The sequence below is a fragment of the Monodelphis domestica genome, chromosome 3 (genome assembly GCF_027887165.1).
Source record: "Monodelphis domestica isolate mMonDom1 chromosome 3, mMonDom1.pri, whole genome shotgun sequence".
Classification (NCBI taxonomy): domain Eukaryota; kingdom Metazoa; phylum Chordata; class Mammalia; order Didelphimorphia; family Didelphidae; genus Monodelphis; species Monodelphis domestica.
In genome coordinates, this window is record NC_077229.1 from 402,051,332 (window position 1) to 402,075,963 (window position 24,632).

General features: G+C 35.2%; 1 protein-coding gene and 1 pseudogene across 3 annotated transcripts in view; both read right to left on the reverse strand.

Moving 5' to 3' along the window:
• Positions 1-1,270: 1,270 nt before the first annotated feature.
• Positions 1,271-24,632, reverse strand: part of SLC39A6 (solute carrier family 39 member 6) — a 39,023-nt gene continuing 15,661 nt past the window's right edge. For all 3 annotated transcript variants that reach the window (XM_001367879.5, XM_007486748.3, XM_007486749.3), the window contains exons 5-10: positions 24,161-24,379; positions 21,832-21,937; positions 15,312-15,689; positions 10,291-10,371; positions 5,604-5,794; positions 1,271-2,684 (exon numbers count right to left, since the gene is read on the reverse strand). In XM_001367879.5, the coding sequence (XP_001367916.1) occupies positions 2,532-2,684; positions 5,604-5,794; positions 10,291-10,371; positions 15,312-15,689; positions 21,832-21,937; positions 24,161-24,379 (1,128 nt within the window). In that variant the 3' untranslated portion in view covers positions 1,271-2,531. The remainder of the gene's footprint in view (positions 2,685-5,603; positions 5,795-10,290; positions 10,372-15,311; positions 15,690-21,831; positions 21,938-24,160; positions 24,380-24,632) is intronic.
• On the reverse strand, positions 5,803-10,280 carry LOC130458480 (60S ribosomal protein L18a-like; annotated as a pseudogene).

Consider the following 24,632-nt stretch of genomic DNA (forward strand, 5'->3'; position numbering starts at 1 on the left):
AGGCATAAGAGCAGTAAGGGTTAAGCAGTGGGGGTTTAAGTGACTTGCCCAGGGACACACAGCTAGGAAATATCTGAGGCCAGGTTTGAATGAGACCTGCCCATCTCTAGGCCTGGCTCTCAATCCACTGAGCCATCCAGCTGCCCTGCAAAAATACCTTCTTAAAGAACAAGGCTTAGCAGTTTAGTTGTGATTATAGTTTTATTGACTTAATATTAATTCTATTAGTTTTTCTTATTAAGGCAAATTTACTTCTGATTTATGACATCCAAACTAAGCAAAGCTGAACACAATTTCTGATATCTGTGGAAAGAAACAAAATTTCTCACTTCATGGCATTCTTGGTGGTTTGCAGCTTGAGGGATATGAATAACTCTTAAACTCTATTGTGCTGAAAGGAATGATGAACTGGAGGAATTCTACGTGAACTGGAAAGACCTCCAGGAATTGATGAAAAGAGAAAGGGGTAGAACCAGAACATTGTACACAGAGACTGATACACTGTGGTATAATCAAATGTAATGGACTTCTCTACTAGCAGCAATGCAATGACCCAGGATAATTCTGAGAGACTTATGAGAAAGAACACTATCCACAATCAGAGAAAGATCTGTGGGAGCAGAAATGCAGAAGAAAAACATATGGTCAATCACATGGTTTGATGGGGATATGACTGGGGATTTTGGCTTTAAATGATCACTCTATGGCAAATATCAATAATATGGAAATAAGTTTTGAACAACGATATATGTATAAGCCAGTAAAATTGCTTCTCAGCTCCAGGAGGGGGAGGGGGAAATCATGAATTGTGTAACCATGGAAAAATATTCTAAATTAATTAATTTTTAAGTATTCCTGGTACATTTTATGGCTGTATGTAATTATGAAATTGCTTTCTATGGAATTGGCTGTGAAAGAGGAGTCGAACTGACCCAGTCTGGTTTATGGAGTGTCCCATTAATAAAGATAAGCTACCAATATCTTTCTTCTAGCTAGGACATTGGGCCATGTATTGTTATCCATACATGATACCTGTTGGTTGCAACCTTGACCAAATATATGAATGACATAGATCTTTGAGAAGGAGTTTATGGTATACAAAAGATAAAGAACTCCTGCCCTAAATGTAATAGCACAAATTCTTGATGTGGTAAAGGAAAAACCCTCTTTAAGGCCAGAAAATTTTTTTTAATGCAAGTTCAGTTGAATAGGTTAAATTTCACAAAGTAATTTAATTAATAGCCACAGTATCTGATAAAGAAGCCAAAACTTGACAAAGTTAGTCTTTAATATGAGTTTGCAGAAAGTCAGCCAAGATAGAATATCTTGGAATCAATGCATTTATACATTTTTCACTTTTGTTTTATGAAAATGATATAAATTACAAGAAAATTGATATAAAATATTTATTTAAAAAGAATAAACCAATCATAGCATGCCATAGGGTCACAACTAAAGTACCATAAAATAATTAGTGATGTACAAAATGTTGGCCCTGAGGCTTTGCAAGATCATGAAGTGCCTTCCTAAGTAGCAAAGAAAGATCAAATTGTGTTCAACAGTTTCCAAGATGTAGTACTTGTAGGTGTAATTACAAGTAATTGTATTTTAATCCTTTGAAAATGAACAGTATAGGTATAGGTATGTAAAGCAAGTCACATGTAATCAGAACATCCTATTTTCCAACCATTCTGGAGAAGCAAAAGTTTCCCAAGTTTCATATCCCATCACATTATGGTTTATTGAGAGTTTCCAGCCAACATTTTATCACTTGGTGTTATTAGAAAAGGAGAGCTAAGTATACACCTGAATTTAATATGAATATTGAAACACAAATGCCAAAAATGTATTTTCTTCCCTGCAGCATATCCATTAAATTTTCAGTTAACACCATAAAATTAACTTTCTTTTCTTTCCTTGCTGGTTAAACAGTCAAAGACTTCTCCATTGATTTTAATAGATCTACTAGACAACCACTCTTGCTTTATGGGTTATTTTCTTTCTCAAACTCAAACTCTTTACATCTTTTCATCTTCACTTCAGGTACAGATCTCCTTTCTCCCACAAACAGCATAGCTTAGGATATTGAAGACTCTACCACCCTTTGATTACAGAAATTCAGACTTAAAATCTGGTATTGAGTAAAACTATGTTAGAAAATAATCTTTGAAGGAAATAAGGTTTTTGTTTTCAAAATGAATTATATATAGAACATGCCATGTCATACTACATCACTTGTCCATACAGTAAAGTTGTAAATACTGGTAAAACATTAACATCATAGCAATATTCCCAGAACAGAATAACTTATACATCATTAAAACGTACCTTCTGTTACTTCGATAGACAGTTTTACAGTCATAATCAACAGCAAGACTTAATACAAAATTTCACATACTACTAAATATAAATTCTATAAAGCACATTAAAAAAAAAACACAAAACAACAAAATCCAGCTCCCCTATGACCTATATTTGAAATAAAGCAACAAATAAGTAGAAAAGATATATTCTAACATTAATGACTCAATTTAAAAATTTATACTGAATACAATTTTATGTTCAAACACAGAAATAAGTAACATTATACCAAAACCCAGTAGTATCCCAGCATTCTGTAACAGAAAATATCCCCAACGGCTACATCCATGGTCACTAGCATCATTATGAAGCATCTCAGGTACCTAAAAAAAAGAAAAAGTAATTACAATGTCAAAATCTCCAGCCCAAAAGAGATCAATTTTGAACACTTTTCCATAGAACAAAATTCTAATTTAAATAGTAACAACACAAATTGATTTCATAAGTAGTAATGCTGATAAAAGCGTTAAGCAAAGCTAAAAGACCCATAAAACTATTATATGTCATTTAAACACAACTTATTACTACTCAGATTTGGAACTATCATAGATAACTTCATTCTTTTCATAAGCAATATATCATAAAAAGCTATATTTAAAAAGTAACCCATGATATAGACATTAATCATACAATCTCCAAATCAAAGGGATCTGCCAAACTTTATGCTGTTCAGATCTGTGCTGGAGCATTATACTTAACTTGAACTGACATTTGACAAAGAACACTGAGAAGTGGGAAAGAGTCTAGAGATGGGATAACCTCAATGGTGTGTGCACTCAGAATTGTCACTGGTTATTAGTTGACAGAACTTGGGATGGTTAGCCATGAGAAGCCATGACTTAGGTTAGGAAAGAAGATACATGACAAAATTTTCAAAACTCTGCAGGGCTGTTTTTTAGGAGAACAGACTTGTTTTACTCGGTCCCAGGGGAGAGAACTGGTAACAGTATGAATAATTTAAAAGAAAATCTATTTTGGTTTAATGAAGAAAGAACAAAACAGGAGGTAGTATGCTATATGACTGATCAGAATGCTTAAAAAATAACAACAATATTTATATGCCAGGAAGTCTGCTAAGAGTTTTATAATTATGATCTTATTTGTTTCACTAGTCAGAAGGCTTAGGTTCTAATGCTTGGTCTTGTGTAACTGTAGGCAGTTATTTTCACTTCTTGGGACTAAATCAACTTAAAAGTACTATCTTTTCTAGTTCTAAAATTCTAAGACCCTGTCCTGACTACTAATATACCAAGAAGATCAAATATAAGAACATACATAATGTACTTTGTAAAGCACTACATAAATATCAACTAATACACTGTCTTATTAGAAATATGGTCAAAGAAGGCAGGGGCTGCTTTCTTTTCTTTTCTTTTTTAATTTAATTACAAATCAAATTTACATAGTGTTTCATGGTCAATAAAATCACTGAGAGCTTCATAGAGCAAGGGGCTGCTTTCTTAAAGAATAAAGGCTAAATTTTTAATGACAGTTGTTTGTCATTGGTTGGGGGGAGAGGGCGGTTGGATCAGATGACCAGGTGTAGATAAAGGGCTGGACTTGAAAGTCAGTAAGACCTTAATGCAAAGGCTGCCTCAGACCCTTAGTAACTGTGGGGACAATTGTCAAGTCACTTAATTTCTCCAGGCCTCAGTATCCTAACCTATAAAATGAGAGGGTAGAACTGAATGACCCCAGAAAGTCTCTTCCACCTCTAACTTTTATGATCCTATGATTATTCAAACTTTAGGATTTCAAGGAACAATCTAAAGAGATCAAAAGATAAGAAAACTTGAAAAGCTGCAAGTGCTGATGGAATTGTTGCTCAAGAAAACAGTATGTTTTTCCATAGTTTAACTGCATCATCTCTAAAATATATTATCACTTCAGGCAATTTTATAATTTTATTGTAAGAACTGGGTTATTAAAAGATCAGAATGAAATGAGGGCTGATGTTAATGAGACTAAATTAAATAAGAAAAAAGGTAAAGTTCTAGTCTTCAGTTCAAAATAATCAGCTGCATTAAAATAGAATCCAGTAGAGGCATGGCTAGAGTAACTAGAGGGTAAAAAGGGCACAATCTAGTAGACAAGTTAAATATGAATCAGTCATGTTAGATAAGAGCCAAAACACTCCCCCAAATTAATGTGGACTTGGACTGTACTATATTATATATTACATATATAAGTGCCTCATAGTACCTTGCCCTAGTTCAACCAATTCCAAAATATTGTGTCCAGTTTGGGTACCATATTTTCAGATGAGCATTAAATAAGCATGTTCAGAGAAAGCTGACAATAAGAAACAAAGGAAAATTTAAGGGAATAGGAGAAAAGCCTTTGAATGGCTAGAGGACATCATGTATAAGAGATTTAATATTGAGGTAGATTTTAGCTCAACATGAAAAAATTGCTGAACAATTAGAGCCAACTTATTTGTATACATCCTTAAAAAGTTTTACATTATGAGGGTGGCCAAGGTAGTTTGGGGATCCCAGAAACAAAATAATTCTTTTCTGTACCTAAAGGCTGATTTTTTTTAAATCTTCAGGAAAATACTCTTCTCTTTGAAGATAAATATTAAAAATACTTTGTACTATATGTTCCTCACATTGCCACAAGCCAGAATACTGACATTTTGAGACTAAATCAAAAACTTTTGTTCTTTCTCTTTTCCCTTGTAGGCCAAAACGAAATAAAATTTAGGAAATGAAGTTTCAAATTCAAAGTTCTTAAATATTCCCAGCAATTATTATATGGGTTTTGTTGAAGAAACTTTTTTTCATTAATTATTTTATTAATTAGCAATAGCCTGTAAATGTTTTGAAGCAAAGAGAGTCTGTTACCAAACAAAGCCAAGTTTTCTATGTTATTGCTTTAAGTATTCATTGTTCTATGTTTTCCTTAAATAATTACAAATAATTAAGAGGTGACTAAGTGTATTGATATCTGCTCATCTTAAATTAGCTGTGTGGCTTGCCAGTCCCTGAGAAAGGTGGTGGGACTGTTAACACTGTCTGTCACATGTTAGAAAGGAGATGGCTAGCAATAAGGACAGTCTATAAAAGAGGAGATGCCGCATGTGTTCCTCAAGACAAATTTCACATGTTTTATCATTGTTATGGACCAAACAAAACCTTTTCAAACTAATCTCTTGCCTAAAATGAACTGATGAATTTCTGGTTATTTTTGGTATTTTGTTATTATAATATAAGAATGTGATTAACTGCATAAAAACTTACCATATCAACGAGAGCGACATACATGAATAAGCCAGCAGTAAGTGCAAATATCCACATAGAAACATTTTCAGCATAATGACCAATAAAAATTCCAGTCGCCATTCCAAGATAAGCCAGCATGGCTGACAGGGCATTATAAAGAACTGCTTGTTTCACAGTCATGCCAGCTTTTAGCAGAACAGCAAAATCACCTGTGAGAGAATAAAATATATCTATTATGCATTTCCTTCATTATTATTAAAATAATAAAAAGGTAACTGTACGATGACACATGCCCAAAAAAGGCAATTTTAGATTTTAAAGAGAAGTAAACTACCAGGTTCACTACATTTTTACAAAATTAAGTTAAGACAAAAATGAAGATAAAATTATAGCTTTCATATGATGACAGGACCTTTATATTTTGGAATCTAAAAAAATTCTTTGATTTAAAATGTCAAAGTTTTGCATTCTATTAAGATTCATTAAATGATTACTCTTTGCAACAGTGTAATTTATTAAAAAATGACACAAAAGTAAAAAAGAACTCAAAAGTTATTTCTCTGATGAATATTTGCCTTGGTATGTCTATCAGCCTCCTAAAAAATCTATTAGATCCTTTATTTCATCCTTTTACATTTGCTACGCACTTTGAGAAACATTCCCATCCAAGACTCACAATAATACTAGAAGGTAAATAGTACAGTTAATATCTCCATTTTTCAGATAAAGAAATTGAGACTCAAAAAAATTAACTAACTTCGTTGATGATCATTGAGTTATTTAAGCCTCAAAGGCAAGACTAGAACCTCTTCTTCCTGATCCAATAAAATATTTATTTAGAACTTCTACAATTACTACAACTATGGGAAACACAATATACTTAAAGCAACAGTTATGAATAGGAGAAAGAATTGGGTAGAGGCAGGATGTGTTTAGGGGAGAAGGTGAAATTAGGTTCAAGAGGTACAGTAGAAATGACATTATGAAATCTTCAAAAAACAGGTAAAAGTGTTTAGATCTGGCACAAAAGGCAATAGAGAGCCCATATATTTTGTAATATGTATTACATTTTAATAAAAGTAATACATTTTAAGCATGAGAATGACAGACTAAGAGGGTCATCCAGGATAAGAAGGAATGGAGATGTAATAAATATAAGTATTATAAAGAAAGCGTTTGTATCATGTAATATCTTCCAACAGATAAAGGGCAAGGAAGAGAGAGAATAAATTTCAAAGTTGTCTAATCTATTAAAAGTAGGATATATCACTTTTGGCTTCAAACTAAACTATAAGCAAAAAAAAAAATCATTAAAACTATTTTGTTCTAGTTAAAAAAAAAGAAAAACAGAATAAGGGAGCAGTAGGAAAGAATAGGAAATAGTTGAATTAAATAACAGCATTCAATAAATGACAAACAAGTTACTTAAAAAAGAATTTCATATTTGACAAGGACTTCTAGGAAAAATAGAAATCATTCTGTTAGAAATCAAATTTAGGATGACAACTTATACTTTGTACCACAATACAGTCAGAATGTATTTGTGACATGAATATTAAAGATTTTATACACAAAGTTCTGCACCTATAGCTCTCTCACCTCTGCAAAGGATTGGGAGGAAATGTCTTCCCTTATCTTCTTTTTAGGGCCATGTTTTTTGTTTGTAATTTTGCAAAATTTATTTTTGATTGTTTTATGCTAGATGTTCTATTTACATTGCTGAAATCATTGTGTATGATTTTTTTCTTGGATTGACTTAATTTTTCATTAGTTAATGTAGAGTATTTAATTTTTTTCTCTATTCATTGTTTAAATACAGTAATATTTGATTATATTAACACACCACAATTATAGTAATTTCTGATTTATTACTATATACTTAAGTTTCTAGTTCTTTGCCACCACAAAAGTGATGCTATGAATATTTTGGTGCATATTGAGACTTTTCTTTTTATAAATTACTTCCTTGGGGGTATATGTCTAGTAATGAATCTTTGGAATGCTATACTATTTCTCCAGTTGTTATCAAATAGGGTATTCTTTCCTAAGTAATTTATGTTTTCAAGTTTATGAACATGGGATTAATGGGTTCCATTATTTTTTATTTTATATAAAACCCTTACCTTCTGTCTCAGTATCAGTTCTAAGGCAGAAAAGAAGCAAGGTCTAGACTACTGGGGTTAAATGACTTGCCTAGCTATAAAGTGTCTGAGGCCAAATTTGAACCCAGGTCTTCTTGACTCTAGGCCTGGCACTCTATCCACTGTGCTACCTAGTTGCCCCAGGTTCCATTATTTTTGATTCTTTCTTCTATAATCTACTTTATTGATCTACTTCTCTATTTTTTTCAATTCAGAAATTTATTTTAACAACTCAAATAAATGTAAAGATTAAAATTTAGGGGAGACTGAGGCAGGTAGAAATTAGTTTCTCTCTGCAAGGAGTATTATATTTTATGAGGTTTATTAAAGTTAAGGATTAAAGAAAATACAGGATAAGAAAAACGTGCCTAGGCCAGAGAGGCCTAGACCAGATAATCTCACATCATGGAAGAGCTGCGTCTGCTCCAAAACGGAAGTCCAAAAGAGAGAGAAACAAAAGCTTTTGCAATCAGGTTAAATACCTTCTCGATCTTGGCCCACGTGAGAATTCAGTGAGATTACAAAGCCTTTTGGGGAAGTGGACCAAGGAATTGTGGGGATTGAAGTCCAGAGTTCAAATCCATTTTTTACATAAAACATATAGCTCCTCATCTCTGCATTTAAAAGAACCTTTTGGGCCTCTTGGTAGTAAAACATGGCTTGTGCTGGGGGCACAGAACTGAGGGGCAGAGGGAACTTGATTTTGTAGTTGTGAAACTGCTTGACCACAGGCTGGTGGCACTTGCTGGCAGGAATTTCTTCCAATTTCATGATCTAGATGAAGTGGGCCCAGGCACAGTGACGGGCTCCCATATCTCAAATAGCACTGGGGGACAGCACCAGCAGTGGTCCCTGTACTCCCTTGTACACGTTGTGGGTCTCACTCCTGGAATCATAGTGCAGCCAAATGCCAAAGTTTTTCACCCTAAGACTGGATTTTTCAAAGATCCATTTGCAATAAACAATTTCTCCAGAAGACTTCATCTCAGAAACAAAGTACCTGAATCAGGACTTTGCTACAATGTGATTAAGAGCAAAGATCCGCATTCGATAAAGAGGTGGCTCTGGCCTCTTGGGAGTAGGGAGGCATTGTCCACCTACCTTATATTCTCTCAGGGTACCCAAGGCCTTCATGGTGCTGATACTTTATTCCCCACCAACCCACAAAAGCTACTTCTCAATTTTTTAAAGCAATACCAAATAGTTTTGATGACTGCTGTTTTATAATACATTTTGAAGTTAAGAAGTATTATTTCTAGGGGGCAGCTAGGTAGCTCAGTGGATTGAGAGCCAGGCCTAGAGACGGGAGGTCCTGGGTTCAAATCTGGTCTCAGACACTTCCGAGCTGTGTGACCCTGGGCAAGTCACTTGATCCCCATTGCCTAGCCCTTACCACTCTTCTGCCTTGGAATCAATACAAATTATTGATATTGTATTGATCAATACAAATTATTGATTCTAAGGCAGAAGGAAGGTTTTAAAAAAAGACCGAATGGTTTGAAATTATAATGACAAAACTTGGCCCCAAAGAGAAATTATCAGAAAACAACTCTCCTGCAGAAGAGCAGGATTATGTATATAACTATATATAATGTCAGATGTCTCTCATGTTGGTTAATTTTGCTCAACTTCCCCCTGCTTTACCCTTTATTTTTTTCCCTTTCTCTTATTTTTTATAATAAGGGATAGTTGGTTCTCCGGGAGAGGATGATGGAAGCAGGATATAGGTAATGTAGAAGATGTAAAAACAAAAGACATCCAAAAAAAATTTTTTTTAAAGTAGGATAATGATAATAACAGACAAATTGGGAAGAAGGGCCTATTTGGATGGGATTGTCTAGACAAATTAATTGAGAAATAGAGGAAAATAGATGTTGGTAAATTTAATTCAGGATAAAAAGGTACAAAATAATGCCACATAACAAGAGAAGATTGACTGATCATATGAGATAGGTGATGGTTAACAGGTAGACAGACAGCCAAAGTAGCAACCCTGAGATGTCAAGTGAAATAAAAGAAATCCTCCAGCTTTGGATGAACTTGAGGATATTGATAAGATTCATAGGACGGGCAGGCAAAGATGTGTGATTTGCACTGATGGAGAAAACTTTTCCAAACATTTGGGAAATGATAAACAATCATTTAGATATGATTACATTTGTTTAGCTGCTCATGATTGGTAAAGATGATCAAATGTAAAAGTTGTTTAGAAAAAACCTGCTAGTGGAAACTATAAGTGAATCAATAATTGCTACTCTGAGGCAGAATTTTAATTTTTTTTCTAAAACAATTATACCTGGTAACTATTTCAGAAAAACAAATGAACCAAAAAGTTCTGATAATTTAGTACAAATAGTCTATATAAATAATGTGGAAAGTTAATACTAATTTTTATCCCTTTTTGGCCTCCCAAAAAGCCTTTTGATTTTTAAAGCTCAAACAGTTTGATTTTCATGGTTGACTTAAGTTCTCTCTCCCCAAGGTTATGTTGGGTCCTCCTTTCTTTTATCTAAAAACTGGCAGGGTGGAAACCTGTTCCTTATTTATCAGTAAATGTATCTTACCTAATTCATGAGGTAATTCATGACAAAAAACAGCAACAGAAGTACTTAAACCACTGGATAATCCTTCTGTAAAAGCTGCTCCTGTGAAAAGGAAAAATAAAGCAACAGAAATTGAGAACCTAAGGTAACTTTTTTTGGTATCACTCAAAGGTCTGCACAAAACACAAAAGGGAAATGAAACTTTTTTTTTAAATAACCGTAACTTAAATCTTTAAGGCAGAAAGTAAAATCTTCAGTGGTTTCTATTCCATTTACTAAGGTTAAACATGTCCTAACTAGTGAGTGTAACAGGGTCATTAACAGCAGATTCCACAACTGCAATAAGTTCACAAACATGGAGTTGAGGGGCCAAAGTATAAGACAGCAGTTTATTCTTTCACAAAAGAGACATTTGCTGTTTTGGATGCTTGAGGAATGTTAAAGTATTGAATTCAAAGACCCGATTTATAGGGTCTTCTAATCATAGAAATTCCCCCCTCTCCAACTCCCTTCCTTTTTTCTGGCCACACATTGGTCATACCAGGAATCTTCTTTGACATCTTTAAAAGATAAACGAGTTAACTACTCCAACCCTCAAGTTTTCTGAAATTTGAAGTGGACAGGCCAAGGGTTGTGTTTATAGAGAAGGGGAAGGTGTTCTAAAAGGAAGGGAAAATACTAACTTCTATCTAGGTTCTTGAAAATATTGGGATGAAATTCTTATTAGGAAGACTCAGATTATAACTAACTCTCGTTTGTAATTAAAATCAAGATGGTAAAGTCAGACCTGTTTTAAAATTTGAAAAACATTATTGTCCTAGTGCATACTTCCAATGACTTGATACGTATAAAAGTTAAAACATAAAGAAAAAATTTAAAAATTAATGGTGACTATGTTCCAAAGAATATTGAGGTTATTAATAATTATTCAAAAAAATCTTCAACCTCATTAATAATCAGACACAAACTGATAAACAAATTGACAAATACAATTCAAAACAGTAAAACAAAGAGTTATAAAGATATACAAAATGAAAAAAGGATCATACATAACAGAGTACATTGATGTCATGTGACAAGTCATATGTGAAGAAAAATAGATGGGAATAAAGGGTTAAAGATTCCAATGGAAATTGAGAGGATACTTGAAAAGTTAAAATATTTGATGTGTTACAATTCCTTTACCTAAATTTAAATAGTAGTAAAGCAAGTGTAATTTCTTTAATTGATGCTTACAATCAAGTTTATAATAAAACTGTTTAATGCAAAAAGTGTGTTTATAGAAGGTGGAGTCAAGATGGCAAATAGCAGCAAAAAGTACAGTGAGATCTCCCCTCAAAACTCTGGCTCCAAACAGATGTAGAAATAGTGCCAAACTGAATCATGATAGAGAAATCCAAGAAATTCAGTCAGGCATTTTTCCAGGTCAGTATAAGGAGACAGATAGGTATGTAGACACTCAGAAGCTGTAGTAATGTGGCTCAGATACCAAGAGCAAAATGAGGTCTATGTCTGGTCTACTTTCTAGTCCAGTCTCAAGCCTATGGAAGAAAAACTGGAGCAAAGAATTTTGGGCCAAAAGTGAACTTATAGGTCTCACTTTCAATCAGAACTTTCCAGCTGGAGTGGCTGAGTCCAGCAACAGTCTTCAGCTACTCACATGCAAACTCACACCAGAAACACACATTATCACTTATACCTGGATCAGCTTATATATCTCTCAGCTGAGCTAAATCTTAGACTAGCAACACAATGTTCCAATAAAGTAGCAAAAAGGATATCTCAGTGACTTTCCTGACTTCTCCCATCAGGTTTCAGTCTGATAGAATTTCTAGATCTATTTAGAGGTGTTTTGAGGAGAAAGTCACTATACTACTTCCTGTTATTCTGCTATCTTGTGATCCCACTTTCCCTAAATATATTTATAGTATTAAAGAATTCTGTTATAACTTGATATTAAATGTCAATAAATGCATAGGACTGGTTCATAACAAGAAGTTTGAAATCAGAACACAAGGTAGAAGAACGAAGCAACAAACATAACAATTTCAGCATAAAAATATAATGACAGGGATTACACAAATGTAGAAAATAATGTCTCCAATATATCTATAAGCAAAAATCTTGGAGAAAAAAATAGTTTGGGTACAAATTCAACCAGAACTGGAAGAAATGAAATGAGAGTTTAAAAGACTTTAAAATATATATAATAAATGAAAAGAGCTGAGAAAAAAATGGAAAAGAAATGATAGCTATAAAAGGAAGAATTGGAAAGAAAATGAACAGTTTGGCACAAAAGGCACAAAACTGTGCCCAAGCAACAAATTCCAAAAAAATTAGAATGGACCAAATAGAAGCTGACAACTCATGAAACAGGAATCATTAAAATAAGGTCAAGTCTGACAGAAAAACAAAACAAAACAAAAAAAAAACACGAAGAAAATAAAGGTGTCTCTGCCAAAGAATTGATCTGGAAAAAAGATCAAGCAGAAAGAAAATAAGAATCATTGCACTACCTGAATATCATGGACAAAAGAGCCTAGCTATCATAGTTTAGGAAATCATAAAAGAAAATTGCCTAGATCTCTTAGAATCAGAAAGTGCAAATAAATAAAACGCTCCAGGCACATCCTGTAAGATACTCCAAACTATAAACTCTTAGGAACATTATAGTCAAAATCTAGGGTTAATAGGTCAAAGAAAGAAAACACTGCAAGAAGCCAGAAAGAAAGACTTTAAGTACTGAGAATACAATCAGAAACACACAATGTAGCAGCCACCACTATAAAAAAAAATAGAGAACTTGGAAAATGGTATTCCAAGGATATTGGCTTGTAGCCAAGAAAAACAACCGGGGGGAGGGGGCAAGAGTACAATACTAGATGGGGAGAAATAAATCTTAAATAAAATAGAGGACTTCTAAGCATTTCCAATAAAAATAACAGCTGTGTAGAAATCTTGACATTCAAACACAAGAATTATGAAAAATAATGGTAAAACAATTACAAAGATCTAAACAAGGATAACTGTTTATATTCTAATATGTAGAGATGATACAAGTGTCCCCTATGAACTATGAGTAACTGAGTGAGTCTAATTAGACAGAAGATCTCAGAGTAATTCTGTTATTTCTTGAAAATCTAAAGAGAAGAATGGAAAAGGAGAGTAAGAGAAATACACTGGGGAGGAGGCAGGAAAGTTACAGAAAATTATCTCATAAAATCTGGGGGCACAAGGGACAGTCTATACCCATGATGGTGAATAGATAGCATGCAGAGACCCTTCTGTGGGCACATGCACCATTGACTACCAGTTAATTACTAGAAAGGGAGAGGGACTTGGACAGAGCTGCTTTGTTCTCCATCTGCACTGTGCCGCCTCCCTGCCTCTCTGTGCTTACTCTGTACCCTGAATGGGGCACTCAGGCCACTTCTGACCCTTAAGCCCTGCCCTGTCTGGGGTAAGGGGGAGGGGAAAGGTGGGGGTGGGGTGGGGTGGCGGCCCCACACAGTCACATACAGTGCGCAGCTTGTGGTCTCTAAAAGGCTTGTCATCACTGGTCTATACCAACAAGGAGGAAGGGCTTGAAGGCAGTGGTTGACACTTGAACTTCACTCATCTGAACTGGTCAAGAGAGACTTACACATACACACCCAACACATGGTATAGAAATATATTCCACTTAACACTGAATACACAACACTCTAACAGAGAATTAGAAGAAGGAAAGGAGGGGAAGGGGAGATTAGTAGAAAAATAGATTAAGGGAAAGATTAGCCCTAAGTAAAACAAATTCTAATCAAGAATGTACGAATATATATCTAGCTCTTTTTGTGGCAAAGAATGGAAATCTGAGAGGGCGTTCATAAATTGCAGAATAACTGAATGAGTTATGACACATAAATGAGATAGAATACTATGTGTTATAATGATGAAGGAGATGGTTTCAGAGAGACATTTGAAGACTTATAAACTGATACAGAGTGAGGTAAATAGAACCAGGGCAACTTCTTATATGATGATGGTACAAAACTATGAAAGAATCACTGATTATTGTTATGACAAGCCATAATTCCAAAGGACTAATGGTGAAACATACTGCTTCCTAATAGAAAACTGAAGGACTCAAGTTCCAGAGGGGAGATGTAGAAATTTATTTTATTCAAGGATACATGTTTTTAATAGGTGTTTTGTTTTTCATTTGTTTTCAGTTAGGGGAGGGGCAGAGAAGGGATAGGAAAAATAAGATTCTTACCAATGAAAAAATAATAAAAAGAAAAAAATGTGTTTCGGACTCCCCAAATTCCTGAAGACTTAAAGAAGTTGCAATATATTTATACACACACAATTAGTTTCTTGACCAATCTCTCTTGTTTGCTACTTGGTACATATTAAAATTCCTAAATTATTCAAGTCCTGCACAACTGCCATAAAACGTGCATAATTTGAAACCTTGTTACATGTTGTGGATTTTCTTTCTTCTGGCACATAGTCAATCCCTTACTATATCACGGTTCACTTATCACGGTTTCACCATATTGCAGGCTTTTAAAAAATATATGTCTGTATTGCTGAGTTTTTGCTATATCTTGGGATTATAACTACCGCTTATGCAAGTTTACCAACATGAGACGAATGGCACACTATTGGCTGATGGAATGAAAGACGACCAACCACAGTGCTGTGTTCTGTATCCTGGGTGCTGATTGGCTCAGCATTTATAAAAGTGTGGAAAAATAAGAGTGTAGTAGAGGTTTATAGGAGGAGTGGGAAGGGTTTATAAAGCCTTAAAATGCATATAAATAATAAAATAAATACAATGCTGCTTTGCAGATTTTCACCCTATTGCGGAGGTCTCTGGAATGTAATTCCCGGGATATGTGAGGGATCACTGTATATTGTAAATCATCCACAAATAAACAAAAAATAGATACTTATTCATTTAAAAATCTTATTTGCTTAAAACATGACTACTGAATGATATACAGACCAAAGTATTAATCATATCAGTATGCCAAAGAAATGTATATCCAAGTACTTACCAATTGCTAGGCCGTCACTAAAATTGTGTAAGCCATCACCCATGATCACCATCCAGGCTAATGTGGCTATGCCAGCATCTTTCAACTCTTCCCGAGAATAGCGCTGACTGTGACTGTGGGGATGATGATTCTGATGATGATGGTGATGTAGAATATGATGGTAATCATGATGATGATGAATGAGATCATCTGATTGGCCTAGAGTATCATGGAAATGGGAATGACATTTATTCTTGCACCCTCTAGATACATATTCATTGTAAACTTCTTGCGGATGAGAGTGAGCTATCATGACTTCTTCTTCTTCCAATACTGCTGGTTGCTGAGAATCGAAGTGTGCAGGTTCTTGTGAGTCTGCCCCTATATAACCTTCAGGCCCTAGGTAACAACAGCAAGGAATTGAGATTAAATGTTCATTTAGAAAAAAACATGATAATTGAACTGGGGAAAAACATGGTGTCTATATACAAATTTAAATTGTAAAAAACAAAATAATATTTATAAGATATGATAGATCAAATTAAGTATTCTTGTTTTATGACTATGGACCATATTGTATGAGCATCAAGCAACCAACCAACAATGAGCTAATAACTATAGTAGATCCTATGTGTACAAGTACAAAGACCAAAATAGTCTTTATACTCAAGTTTACCTTTTAACAGGAATGACAAGTACTGTAATAATATATAAAAATATTTAATGAGTAGAGATATAAAGTTAATACATACAGACATATAAAAAGTATTTAAATCCAAGAGACTTTAGTAGGTGGGACACTAATATCTGGGAGGAGGAGTCAGAAAAGGCTTTATGCAGAAGATGGTAGCTGAGCTGCATACATCTTAAAGGAAAAAAAGGTTCTATGAGGCAGAGGCAAGCAGAAAAAGAGTTCATTCCAGGCATGAAAAGAGAGATGGAATTTTGCATGAGGAACAGAAAGATGCTGCTGCATAATCTCAATCAGGTCCTCTCTGCAGCAAAGGCAGTAATTTTTTTTAAACCTTCTCCCCGAGAATCAATAATAACTATTGGTTCTAAAGCAGAAGACATGGTAGGGGCTGGGCAATTGGGGTTAAGTGACTTGCACAAGGTCACACAACTAAGACATGTCTAAGGCCAAATTTGTGCCTAGGTTCTCCTGTGTCCTGATCTATCACTCTATCCACTGAGTCACATAGTTACCCCAAGGCAATTGTTTTAAATATAATTAACTCATTATCCCATTTACCATGGTGGCTTTGCCAAACCTTTTCTTTCATCCCTCCTCAAACTTCCAAGAGCTCCCCTTCCTCTTACCCTCTTAGCTAAAACCTTGTATCATATTTTACTGAAAAAAATTGAGGTCATTCACTGAGAGTACCCTCTTCTTCCCTTCTCAATACATAGGTCCCAAATGCTTTCTGTCACCATCTCTATCTTTACTCCTATTTCATATGAAGAGGCTTTATCCTTACCAAGGTAAACTCTGGTATATGCACAATGATCCCATTTCATCCATCTTCTCCAGCTTGTTGCTTCTTCTGCCATTCCCATTCTTCTACTTATCTTCAATCTCTTCCCTTCTCCAGTCTGCTTTTCACAGCCTCCAAACAGGCAAATCTTTAACCTCAAAAAACTCTGACTTTATCTACTCAAGCTATTGTCTGATGTCCCTCCTTCTTAGGTGCTTGAAAAGGTAGTTTATCTTCAGCTTTCACACTCTTTTCTCTCATTCAAATCTTTTTTTTTAAACCTTTACCTTCTGTTTTAGAATAAATATTAAGTATTAGTTCTAAGGCAGAAGAATGGTAAGGACTAGGCAATGGGAGTTAAGTGACTTACCCAGGGTCACACAATCTCACAAACTTAACTATCTATACAGTCTAGCTTCCAAACTCACCATTGTTCTCTAAAAAGTTTCTAAAGATCTCTTAACTACCCAATCCAATAGCTTTTTAAAAATCCTTCTCCTTTATCTCTTTTTTTACAGCCTTTGAAACTTTTGATAACTTTCTTCTCCCAAGTTTTCTGGGTCCTCATGGCCATCCTAATTCTCTTTCTACCTGTATGATTGCTCCTCCTTTTCCATTTCCTTTGTAGGATCTTTGTTCAGGCCAAGTGTACTAACACTGGGTACCTCCCAAGGGTTCTTTCCTGGGCCCTGTTTCCTTTAATCTCATCAACTTCCACAGATTCAATTACTATCTCTAGGCTCACTTTTAGATCTATTTATCCAGACCTAAACTTCTCTCTATCCCCAGTCTCAAATTTCCAGACTCCCATTGAACACCTTGAACTGAATACCCTGCAGATAACTTAAATTCATTATCTGTCTCTAAGTCCCTTCTATTTCCATACTTTCCTAATAAGTTTGGAGTACCACTATCCTTCCAGGCACAGGGCTCATAACCTAGGTATCATCTTTGACTTCTCATTCTCTTTCATCGGCCTGCAATATATTGTAAAGCCCTGTCAGTTCTACCCTTGCAACATTTCTTGTGTATCTTCTCTCCTCTTCTCTGGTGCTGCAAACACCCTGATACTGTTCCTCATTACATCACCCTTAGTCTAATACAGTAAGAGTTTTCTGGCTAGTGCTGGTCAATCTGTCTCAATTCTTTGCCCATGTGAGTCCAGAAATGCAGGCCCCTTCATGTCAATACCCTCCATTCAATAAACTCCAGTGACTCCCTATCACTTCTGAAAAAATACAAAATCTTCTGGCATTCAAAGCCCTTCATAACCTGGCTTTCTAGTCTTCTTATGTCTTACCACTCCCATCTCCCACGTACATTTTGACCCAGTATTTCTGGCCCCTTTTTGTACCTTGAAGAAGACAACCCATCTTCTAGGCATTTTCAAAGATGGTTCTCTATACCTAGAATGCTCTTTCCTCATTTCTGAATCCTGATTTTCCTGGCTTCTTCCAAGTTCCAGCTAAAATCCCATCTTCCTCAAGAAGCCTTTCCTAATTTCCTTTAATGCAAGTTAGTACATTTCCACTGAGATTTACACTACCATTTGTACACGGTTGTTTTATGGTCTTCCCATTAGACTGTAAGCTCCTTGAGAACAAAGACTATGCCTGGCACACAGAAAATCCTTAATAAATGCTTGTTGAATGAATAACAGAGTGTAGGGGGGAGAAACATCATTTAATGAGTCTAGAAAAATAGGTCAGGGCCAGGTGGTGAAGGGCTTTAAAAGCTAAAAAGTTTATATTTTTTTCCTAGAGGCAAATAAACAGGAAGGCACTGAAGTTGAATGAGGTAAGCTATGTGGTCAGGCAGGAGCTTAAGGAAAATTACTCTGGCAGGAGAGTTCAAGATGGACTGTAGAAGGTGAGAAATGATGTAGAGAGACTAAGTAAAAAGCTGTTATAATATATTGAACTAGTGTGATAGTTATATGAATTGAACTAGTGTGATAGTTATATGAATACAAAAAAAACCAGTTTGAATAAGATGGATTATAAAGGCAGAAGGCTTTACAGAAAAAAAAAAAAGAGAATTAAGAATCCAAAATAATACTCAGATCAGGATCCTGTGAGATTGAAAAGAATGATGGTACCTTTAATAGAATTAGTGAAGTCAGGAATACTGGGGGAGGGAAGAAAAATGAGTTCAATTTTAGACATTGATTTTAATATACCTCCAGGACTTCTAGTCTAAAAGGTTTAATAGGAAGTTGGTAATGCAGACCTAAACCTCAGAGGAGAGACTAGAGAGGGAGCTACAGATCTAACAGTAGATGAGAGCTACACCCATGGAAACAAATGAGGTCACCTGGAGAGTATGGAGAGAGAGAAAAGAAGGGAGTCTATGACAGAGTCACCCAGAACACTGATCATTAGAAGGTATGATATGGATAAGAAAGCAAAGGTGATGGAGAAATAGTCAAACAGATAGGAGGAAAACCAGGAGAGAGAAGTTATCACAAAAACCCAGAAAGGAGAGCAGTCAACAATGATAAATGAAGAAGAAAGGTTTGAAAGAAAGAGGACTCAGAGAATGACTACCATATCTGGAAATTAAGTTATCACTGGTAACTTTGGAAGGAGCAATTTCAGCTGAGTGAGGTCAGAAATCTGACCATAGAGAGCAGTGTAAATGCCAAAACTGTAAGGATAATTTTTAGTGTTTTGACTTAAAATCTAAAATAAGTGGTCGCCATGGGAAATTCCCAAATATGAAAATACCCAAGTCAGCTGGGATTTATGGAGATTTTAATTAATAAAGAAAGAAGGAATTAAGGGAAGGAGAGAGAGAGAGAGAGAGAGAGAGAGAGAGAGAGAGAGAGAGAGAGAGAGAGAGAGAGAGAGAGAGAGAGAGAGAGAAGAGAGAATTAATTTAAACTGCTATGGCTCAGCCTGAGCCAAGCAGTAAGGGAGATTGAGTCAGTCTTTATCACTCACCACAAGACTGTCTCCAAGCTGGGTTCTTCCACTCCGAACTCAATTGAACTCAAACTGAATTCAATTGTCCCCTGACTTTTTACCCCTTCCTTTTAAAGAAATTTTCTCTTATGTCACCTCCCCTAAATTTTCACATCTACCAATCAGAGTAGACACTTTTTTCTAGGACGGCCCATTCTTGGTTTTCACCTTCTCGGGTTAGATTAAATCTTCTGAGTACTTCACACCTCTTTGTTAAACTTGCCTTTTGTAAGTTACTTGATCTTTTTGTGATTAATTTAACCTTTACAGGTACTTAACACCTTTTTGTATTAGATCTAAAAACAGACCTAACTTAAGGTTCTAGCTTTACTATAAGGTATGAGTTGGGGACTTTCATTGTTCTATCAAGAGTTTACAACTTTATCTTGCCCTAAGGCACTGTCTGAGTAGGGTGGAGTATTTAAAAGTTCACAATACATTCCTGATTCTTGTTAGACCAAGTATCTCCATTGTTACAATAAGAGAATACCTAGACCAAGTCTTCTAAAATACAGTCTGAGTAGTTTTAAGATTCACAGTAGAGAGTGAGAGTAAAGGAAGTAGAGGCATTGATGACAGATAACTTTCTCAAGAAGTTAAGTCACAAAAAGGAGGAACAATATTAGACAATAGCTAATGGAGTTGGATGGATCAAGTGAGGATTTTTTTTTAACCCATTCCTTCCATCTTGGAATCAATACTGCGTATTGGTTCCAAGGCAGAAGAGTGGTCAGGGCTAGGTAATGGGGGTTAAGTGACTTGCCCTGGGTCACACAGCTGGGAAGTGTCTCAGGTCAGGTTTGAACCAAGGACCTCCCGCATTTATGCCTGGCTCTCAATCCACTGAGCTACCCAGCTGTCCCCCAAGAGAGGATTTTTTAAGAATGGTGAAGATGTGGGAATATTTATAAGAAGGAGGGAAGCAGCCACAGTTAAAGAATGAGAAGATTAGCGGAGGCAATAAGTATGGACAGTTTTTCCAAGGATCATATAAGATTCTTCCAAAACTGCCATTTAAAAATGAATATGTGTGAAAAAATAGGAGAAATTAGATGATCAACATTTATTAAACACATCCTACGAGTAGAACAGTTTGTCAAGTCCTTTGTCAAGTAATGAGTGAACGTGGTAATTACTGCCCATTAATAAATACCAATCTCACAACAAAGCATGCTTTGTATGATTAACTAAGAGTCAAAAGACAATTATTATCATCCAGTCAAATATAACATTAGAAAACAAAAGACCCAGGTGAGGTCTATATATGCCTCATAAAAGCAAATCAGAAGCAGAGAAGGGAAGGAAAAAACACTAAATAAACAACCACCATGAATTTTCTCTCTCTGATTATACCAATAATGATGAATAAGAACAAAAAGCAACTTATGATATGCTAGAAAAGAATGAATTTGGAGTTCAAAGTCTTGAGTTTTAATCCTAGCCATGCTACTTATTAGCTATGTGATTTTATTTGGTGGAGACTGTCATTAACATCAGCAGTGGGACCTGATAGCTATAGAAATTTTTCATAGATTATCTCCTTGGATTCTCACAACAGATTGTGACAACTTATTTATTATGTTTAATGGTTACTTAATCTCTCTGGGCCTCAAGTTCCTCATCTGCAAAACTATAATAGGATGAAACCTCGATTTGGTTTAAAAAGTTCTTATTTGGGTTCATTAGCATTCTTATTTCAATGTTTGGTTTGGATTTAAATTCCTGGGCATAATGGTATTTTTGAGGCAATACACTATAGGTACATCCTATGCAGTAGTATTATGAAAATAAAATTGTAAAATTTGACTTGCCTTAAAAGAAATTTTTTATCCTTCCCAGCCAAGATCATCTAACTTTTTCAGTAAGATAAATGAGATAGGATAAGAAGGATATAGCAAAGTCCCATAGGACCGGGGGTGGCCAGGCTTAAAACTTATAGCAAATTTCCTCTAAAAATGAAGACATTCTCATTTTATATCACTTTTAGAAGGGTACACAACAATTTGTCAGCTATTTATAGGAAGGAGATAAGGTATTAGCTATTCTGATGAAGAAAAAGAGATACAGCAGGGTTCTTCCTCAGATTTGATAACCAGGACTTACGGTCATCTGTGTCTAACTTCTCTTCATTTGCTGAAAGTTGAGAGTCGTATTTGGATAACTGTTTCTTAATTTCCATCTCATCATCACTTTCAAGCTTTTTTGGAGTCTAAAACATCAAAGGAAAGTAATGCTTTAACAGAATTTGCAAGCATCTTAAGTCAAACATTTAAGCAAAAATATATATAACATAAAATATAAAAGTCATAGTAATAGATTACTACTAGACTGTAAACTTTTGAGTGCAGGAGAGTACATCACATCTTTTGGGGTAGAGAAATATAAGATATATGAAAAGAGAGGGGAAGGGAGTGGGGAAAGGATAGAAGGAAAGGAAGAGAAGAAAAGAGAGAGGGAGAGAATATAATAGACGAGCTGAGTAAATGTCTATTTTTCATATCAAATCATAACAAATGCAAAGTCATAGTTACAATATAGAACTACAATTTCTCAGAACTGTGGGTTACTTTCTCACTTGAAGATTTTGGGTTATATTTTCTTAAGTACCTAAAATGATCACATAAAGGGGGCCTCATTCTCCTACAGCTATAACAGTGGAGTCATTAACTCTTAAGGATTAACGTGAGATATACTGCTCTCAAGAGAAATACAATGATTCATTAAACTGAAATTTGTTCCCTTATCATCTTTTGTAAATAGGCTGGGGGTGGGGGTGGGGGGGGAAGAAACCACCTCCAAACTATATTATCACCTAAAACAATATTGACATTTATAATCATCCACCATTAAAAGCTATAAAATGATTTTTTAATAATGGTATACTTGTTGCTCAGTTGTATCTGACTCCTTTGGGATTTTCTTGGCAAAGATACTAGAGTGGTTTGCCATTTCCTTCTTCAGCTCTTTTAACAGATGAGGAAACTGAGGCAAGCAGAGTTAAGTGACTTGCTCAGGGTCACACAGCTATTGAGTGTCTGAGACTGTATTTGAACTCAGAAAGTGAAGTCTTCCTGATTCCAGGTCCGGTGCTCTATCCAATGCACCACCTAGTTGCCCAAAAATGTACTACCTCAAAGTATCTTCACAAGCACTTCTTCACATGTTGTTAACTTGCATATATCACTAACAGAGGGACTTTTTTACAATAAGACACTCAATATATGTTTATTGAATTAAATTATGGGGGCACCTGGGTGACTCAGTTGATTAAGATCTGGGCCCAGAGACAGGAGGTCCTGGGTTCAAATCTGGTCTTAGACATTCCCTAGCTGTGTGACCTTGGGCAAGTCACTTATCCCCCATTGTCTAGCCCTTACTGCTCTCCTGCCTTGGAAGCAATACATAGTATTGATTCCAATACGGAAGGTAAGGATTTTAAAAAAAATCAAAAGGAGGGCACCCATAGCAAGGGCTGGGTAATTCTCCCAGCCTCCCAATCTATCACCAATCTCAAAAGATTTATGCTAGCTGCAGAAAGAGCATCTCCTACCTGAACCAGTAGAACTGATGAGGAAAGGAGTCTCTGAGCCTGGATGGTATAAATAATGTAACTGAAAAGGTATTGCAAATAGAAAATGAGGACTGCCTTGTTAACTATATACTATAAATAACAATATACCAACTCTGGCAACAAAACCTGAGTGAGTTCCACATAAACTAGTGTGGTCAAAATAGAAGATAAAAACTATAAAGATACATTTTCAAAGCAATGTTCACCACTATGATTAATTAATATCTATTGAGTACCTCCTATATTTCTGGGTCGAAGAAGCCCTGTTCATACCATAAACTTAGTCATGTAAGTAGTTAATACAGCCATCCCTTGCTATATCGTTCACTTATCACTTATCATGGCTTCACTATATCGTGGGTTTTTAAAAATGGTATTCATAATTCTGTATAGCGTGCTATATCGTGGGATTTTTGTGGATCAATACCATACTGTACACAGTGGAAATGCAGTATGTCACATTATTGGCTGATGGAATGAAAGGAGACCAACCACAGCTCTGTTTTCTGTATCCTAGGTGCTAACTAGCTCAGTGACTATAGCATTCATCTGTTTGTTCTCCCACTACTTTGTGGATTTTCACCTATCCCAGGGGTCTCTGAAACATAACTCCCACGATAGGTGAGGGATCACTGCATTTACTTTTGTCCTTTTCCATCTCATTTAGTGTTGAAGACTTTAGGGAAGAAGAATCTATAAGCACTGAAACCTACAATTATTTCCCAAGTTCCCTTAAGTAGCAGGAGTAGAATTTACTAAATTCCCAAATCTAAGATCCTACACATCAGACATACCACCTAGAAGTATAAATAATCTGAATAGGCTTTTGAAGTATATTAAGTACATATTTTAATATTTTACCTTTTTCTTTTTATCCTTAAACTGCTTGATCAATGTAATTAAATGTTCAGCAAGAAACATGAAATACAGGCCTCCTAGAGCTGTAAGACCTTTCCATGTGGAGTCAAAATAAGTGCTTCCTTCTATATTTTGAGAAGACAGATGACTGAAAAGTGGCCCTCTGCTTGCTTGAGGTGGCTGGTCTTCATGACTATGACTGTGGTGGTGACTTGCATGAGACTATGGACAAACAATACATTTTAAACTTGTTAATTCAATTTCTAATTTACTACAAATGACTTGACAAAAAAATAAGATGCAACATTAAGAATTCTTTAATATTAAGGTAATGACTTATGATAATTATATGTAATAGAATCTAAGTTTATCAAACCAATGCACCAAAGTCTATGTGCTATATAATGTGTTTGATAAACACATAGAGAGAATATGAGTTTATATGTTTATCAACAAAAACACTCATCCAGGTGTT